At 39.0% G+C, this 4,986-nt stretch overlaps 1 protein-coding gene across 1 annotated transcript; it reads right to left on the bottom strand.

Moving 5' to 3' along the window:
- Window positions 1-599: 599 nt before the first annotated feature.
- Window positions 600-3,824, bottom strand: ZNF639 (zinc finger protein 639). The gene is made up of 4 exons (XM_010087841.1): window positions 3,762-3,824; window positions 3,085-3,192; window positions 2,113-2,250; window positions 600-1,835 (listed from the first exon to the last, which is right to left on the bottom strand). Exons 1-4 carry the CDS (start codon window positions 3,817-3,819, stop codon window positions 688-690), a joined length of 1,452 nt encoding a protein of 483 aa, XP_010086143.1. The 5' UTR covers window positions 3,820-3,824; the 3' UTR covers window positions 600-687.
- Window positions 3,825-4,986: the final 1,162 nt, after the last annotated feature.

Raw genomic sequence — 4,986 nt, 5'->3', positions numbered from 1 at the left:
CAAAAATCATGTGGGAGATCTGTAGTAAATGTGTGGAAGAGAGGGTTGTTGGATAGTCCCACAGACAGGACCTGAAATTAAAAACTGAACCAAGCGAGTGAGTGATGAGGTCAGGTAGGTACCCCAAGAGAAAAACAGGACAATTTTGAATATCAAGAGTATGAGGTGGGAAATGCAGGCTGGTATGTGAATTTGGAGATGTCCATGCCTGGGAATTTTTGGAACACCCTTATCTTTGGCAGGCTGGTTGAATTACTTAATCAGCACAATGACCTGCTGCCACAGAGGGTAACACGAGCTGGATATGCAGCTGAGATCAGGACGGTGTTACTTAAGCATGGAACTGGATCTTGGCTTTCTCTTTGTCCCTTTTTGAACTCCAGAAAGCTGGTCTCATGCTCTAGGTTGGAAAGTGTGAGATGACCATCTGAACTGCTATCATGCATGTAACTACTACCACTGTCCCTCTCCCCAAAATCTGATCCATGACACTGTATGGGTGATTATTCCTACTGAAACCCCCAGGTAAGGAGATACACAACACCACGTTGTTCTACGTGCTTTGCTGATATGAAGATGAAAACATTAGAACTGTATGATTGCTGTTAAAACTGTATTTAATATCACATTTCAGTGACTGGAAATTAATTCAAATTCTAACAAATTGATTACAGGGAACAAAAGTCATCAAGCAGTCTCATGTATCTGAAGATGACTTAAAAGATCTTTTTCATTTCCAAACCTCATTAAACAATCGGTACATTTATGAGGTAAGTCTGCTGAATGCCTGAAATCCAAATGAGTTTTAAGGTCTTCAATCTGTCCTGTTGAATATTCACAGTATTGACACAAATAAATCCCTTCAGATAAATGAGAGCTTAAATGCTTGCAATATTCCAACATACCTGAAAAGCCCTTCCCACAGTCATCGCAAACATGAGGGAATATTTTGGTGTGTTCAATAGCTACGTGCCTGTTGACATTTGTATGCAGCCTGCTCCTAAAGCCACACACTTGGCATACAAAGAAGTTTTTGCATTTGTCAAAACTGATTTTGTTTATGAGACTGTACTGTCCACGCTCCTTGTTATGATAGCTGTCGCTTAACTCTATCAGTCGACACGCGTGTTCGTTCACCACATGGCTGTGCAGATCTTCTGGATCATTTGTTTCATGCTCACAGAACTGACACAAATACTGCTCGTCACAGCTGTGCTCCTGGAAGTGCAGGTACAACTCGCTGCTCGAGGAGAACTGCATATCGCACTGCTCACACCAATAAAGGTGGTCATTGAAGTGAGTGTCTGCTATGTGCTGACTCAGATTCTCAAATATCACTGTTTTGTAATCACAGTATTTACAGATGTACGGATCCTCCTCATGTAGTTTTACGTGTTCAATGAGCTGCACTTTGCTGGAGAAGCTTTCCTTACAAACTTTACAGACATGAGTGTCCGTACACGTCTTATGCTTCAGAATCATGTGCTGCTTTAAATCAGAAAAGTACTTGCTATTAAACTCACAGAGCTCACACTTGTATAAGCCACTGCTGTTGGCTCTCAGCAAAGGCCATTTCTGTTGAGCTGTGATATTCAAAGCCTGGTTCTTCTCAAAGATTTTACAGGTTTCCAGAGGGATTTCCTCTAAGTCCTCAGCTTCGAGCTTCTCAAGTGACACAGTTTGCGTTTCTATATCATGAACTTCTACAGCATTCACTTCTGTTGTAGAAATTTCTACAGTTTGAACATCTAGAGGTTTCTCTTCTTCTGTAGGGCTGTCACTGAAAATAGGTGAATCACATAAGTCTCTGCACATTCCATTGTTAGCACCTTTATCTGCAGGAAGAAGTAGGTAATAAAAGCAAAAGGGTTAAAAAAACTCTGCAAAACATCTGGGTCCATATTTAACTTTTTAGTTAGTTATAGCAGCTTACAAATGCAAAAAGCGTTTTTTTCTCCAGCCAGACTATGTTTTATGTTTACCTAACAAATAACTAATGTAACCCACAAATTCTTCACCTCCTCTGTCAAAGCAAGAAAGTTACATTAAAAGCCAGCAGCCACGCCCTCAAGCTTCCCAGCACCAAAGCTGCAAATATACATTGACCTTTACCTTTAGCCTTCTTTGTAGGGTCTGTATAGTGCAACCCCACAACGTTTGAATGTGATCCACTCCACTGAGAAGTCCCAGCATGCACGGGACTCCCATCATCGTCTGTGTCTAAGCTCTGCACAGGACTGTGGAATCTACCTGCAAAGATAAAAGAAGGATTTTCTTCTCATCATTTGCATATACCAGCATCATAATGATTTTTTGACCATAGATCTTATTTACTTATTCTAGTCGCATGAGTTTATGCACTAATTGAAAGCAAAAATAAATGCCTCAAATTATTTCCATACATACAGATGACAACAGAAGAACTCGAAAGGTGGCAACTCTATCTTTAATATTTCAGCAAAAAATAGCAAATTGAGTATACTGGAAAAGAAATAAAATTCTTAAATGAAACTTTACATTTAAAGACTTTAATTTACATTTTCATAAGATTTACATTTAATAAATTTAAAGACTATTCTGAAAATATTTCTGGACATCACATTTTAAAATATAATACTTTGTAATACTTCTGTAGACTTACTAGCTAATTTATTAGAGCAAGAAGAAAAATAAATATAATAAAAATCCATCCTTACATTTGCTCTGATAAACTTTACATCCAGTAGTGGACACTGTATAAAAGCATGTTTTGTTTTCTGTAAGCACAGTTCAATGCAATTGCTGATAAATTCCATCTGAACTCTTATATCAGCTTTATATTACCTAGGTAGTGGACATTTAGTCTAATCATCATTAGAAATGCTGTAAAATGGAAGGATGTTTTTGTCATCATTTTTTCTACTTTGAAAACTGTATTTCAGTTGCAATGATTGACCAGCCTTCCACCAGTCTTAAGGCATATGATATCACAAGGATACTCGGAAATCACCCACTACCTGTTTTGCATTCTACTTACTTCTATGAACAGAAGCATGATACAATTCATAAAGAACTACAGAACAAGACCCCAAAATGTACTCTTACCTCTGTTTTCAGAAAACTTTATATCTGGCTGTTTCATAGAACAGACACTATAGCAGTGGTCAGAAAAAATTCCACTGTTGTCTATGTATCTACTTGCACCTGAAGAATCTAAAAAAAAAAAAAAAGTTTTTATACTAACATATTGATGTAGTTACATGCATATTTAATGTTCACCAAAATTCTCACCAGCTGCATTTTTACTTCTTGTGTCGTGAGAATTCTGTACTGGCCTGATAACATTCCTGTTGTGATTTACAACTTTCAGCTGCTCTCCTGATGCTTGGGGTATCAGATACAGTAATTATCAGACTCTGCTCCCACTGGAGACAGTGACAGGATCATAGTTTGTCCAGCGCTGAACACTTCTGGACTCCCCCATCCCAACTTTTACAAAACTCCTCCCCCTGTGTCTTCAGTAGAATCACCTTCATTTTGTAGCTTAACCAAGTTTCCCCATTTGCAGGGAGCACAGAACAAATCCCTTCAGAGGCACTGACTGAAAGTGGCTTAACAACGGAGCGTGCAGAGGGGGTACTCAATACATTTGCCCAAGACTTCTGATCCCACCCCTTATGTTAGGGATTTTTCACGTATTAGCACATGTGGCCCCTTCTCATAATTATTCTGAGAAAAAAATAAACTTACTAAAGCATACATAATGCAAGCTCTAGACTGACCTGAATATCGAGAAGGATGCAGAGTCTTCCTTTTCCTCTTTTTAGGATGTTCGTTCATTTTTAACAGGCTAAATTAATAGTAAAGTGAAAACATTCAGGAATTAGCCTTTTTTGTATCTAGTTGATCTTACATAACTTTATAAAAAAATACAAGCATTGGGAAAACCCACACGTTAAACACAAGAGGTTTTTCATACTCCCCTTTCTTGCCCCCCAGACTATTTTGTTACAGTTCAGAACACTTTAAATACACACAAGTACTTAAGTCTAGTCTCATATTCCTGCTTTGGAACAAAAGAAAGTTCACCAAAAAGAGAGGCCAAGACTCCAGGCACTCAAGAACTCAATAGAGCCTATGAAGCAGTTCTCCAGCACCTTGTTGGCTTTTGTCAGAGGCAGACATTCTGAGGCAGAGTCCTTCAGACAATGTTTTAATGCTGAAAATACAAGAAGTCATGCTCTCTTACCAAAAATCCTAGGCTCTTCAGTATCAGTAAGCAAAGCAGCTAAGAAGCTGATGGCTGTACAGCTTCCAAATGTAGCAAATACACCAGCTTGCGAAGATTTTTCACCTACGGAGCGATAGAATTTTAAAGTAGTTTAAGACTTGAGCAGAAAAAACAAGCAAACAAAACCCCAAACCAGATTCAGGTACACAAGTATTAAAAACAATGAAGCTATTGAAACTGAAGCTAGAAAACAACATTAAAAGTTGGTATTAATTTTGGTTTAGAGTATAAAAACGAGTAAGATTATTTATTTTCTTTTTGTCCCAGGTTAGGTGGCTTTTGCTGCACTTGGCACCCCCTTAGAACAGAAAAATAGATGGAGACAACACCAAAATAACTCGAGCTACATATCGGCCCAAACAGCTCAAAGAGCTGCAAACACGGAGTGTGATGTGGCTGGTACGACACCAGAGCGCTTACAGGCCCAGGATCCTGTAAAGCCAACACCATCCCCCAGAGGTGAACACAGCAGAAAAAGGCCCCTCGTGACGTCAAATGACTCGTCTGAATTTAAGGTTTTTTTTAAGGGGAGAATAACATGGAAAACCAGTTTTTTTTTAATACTTTATCACAGTCTCGGTGTATCAAATACACTCATCACCCTTCAGACGGCGAGGGAAGCACCCACAGCATCCCGAGACGGGAATTTCATCCCCATTAACACGGCCCAACACCTATTATTCCTTTCCAGCCGCTTTTCCCGGCACATCTGTCCC

The sequence above is a fragment of the Pterocles gutturalis genome, unplaced genomic scaffold (assembly GCF_000699245.1).
Source record: "Pterocles gutturalis isolate BGI_N339 unplaced genomic scaffold, ASM69924v1 Scaffold35021, whole genome shotgun sequence".
NCBI classification, from domain to species: Eukaryota; Metazoa; Chordata; class Aves; order Pterocliformes; family Pteroclidae; genus Pterocles; species Pterocles gutturalis.
The sequence above is the reverse complement of the archived record's forward strand: the minus strand, read 5'-3'. Positions and strand labels throughout refer to the sequence as shown.

Bases quoted from the DNA above. Each gene is read 5' to 3' on its own strand.
- ZNF639 (XM_010087841.1), bottom strand. From the start codon at position 3,819: ATGAACGAACATCCTAAAAAGAGGAAAAGGAAGACTCTGCATCCTTCT. The intron at 2,251-3,084 runs GTAAGAGTACAT...TTATCTTTGCAG, and splicing joins AAAGTTTTCTGAAAACAGAG to GTAGATTCCACAGTCCTGTG. The intron at 1,836-2,112 runs GTAAAGGTCAAT...TTCTTCCTGCAG, and splicing joins CCCTACAAAGAAGGCTAAAG to ATAAAGGTGCTAACAATGGA.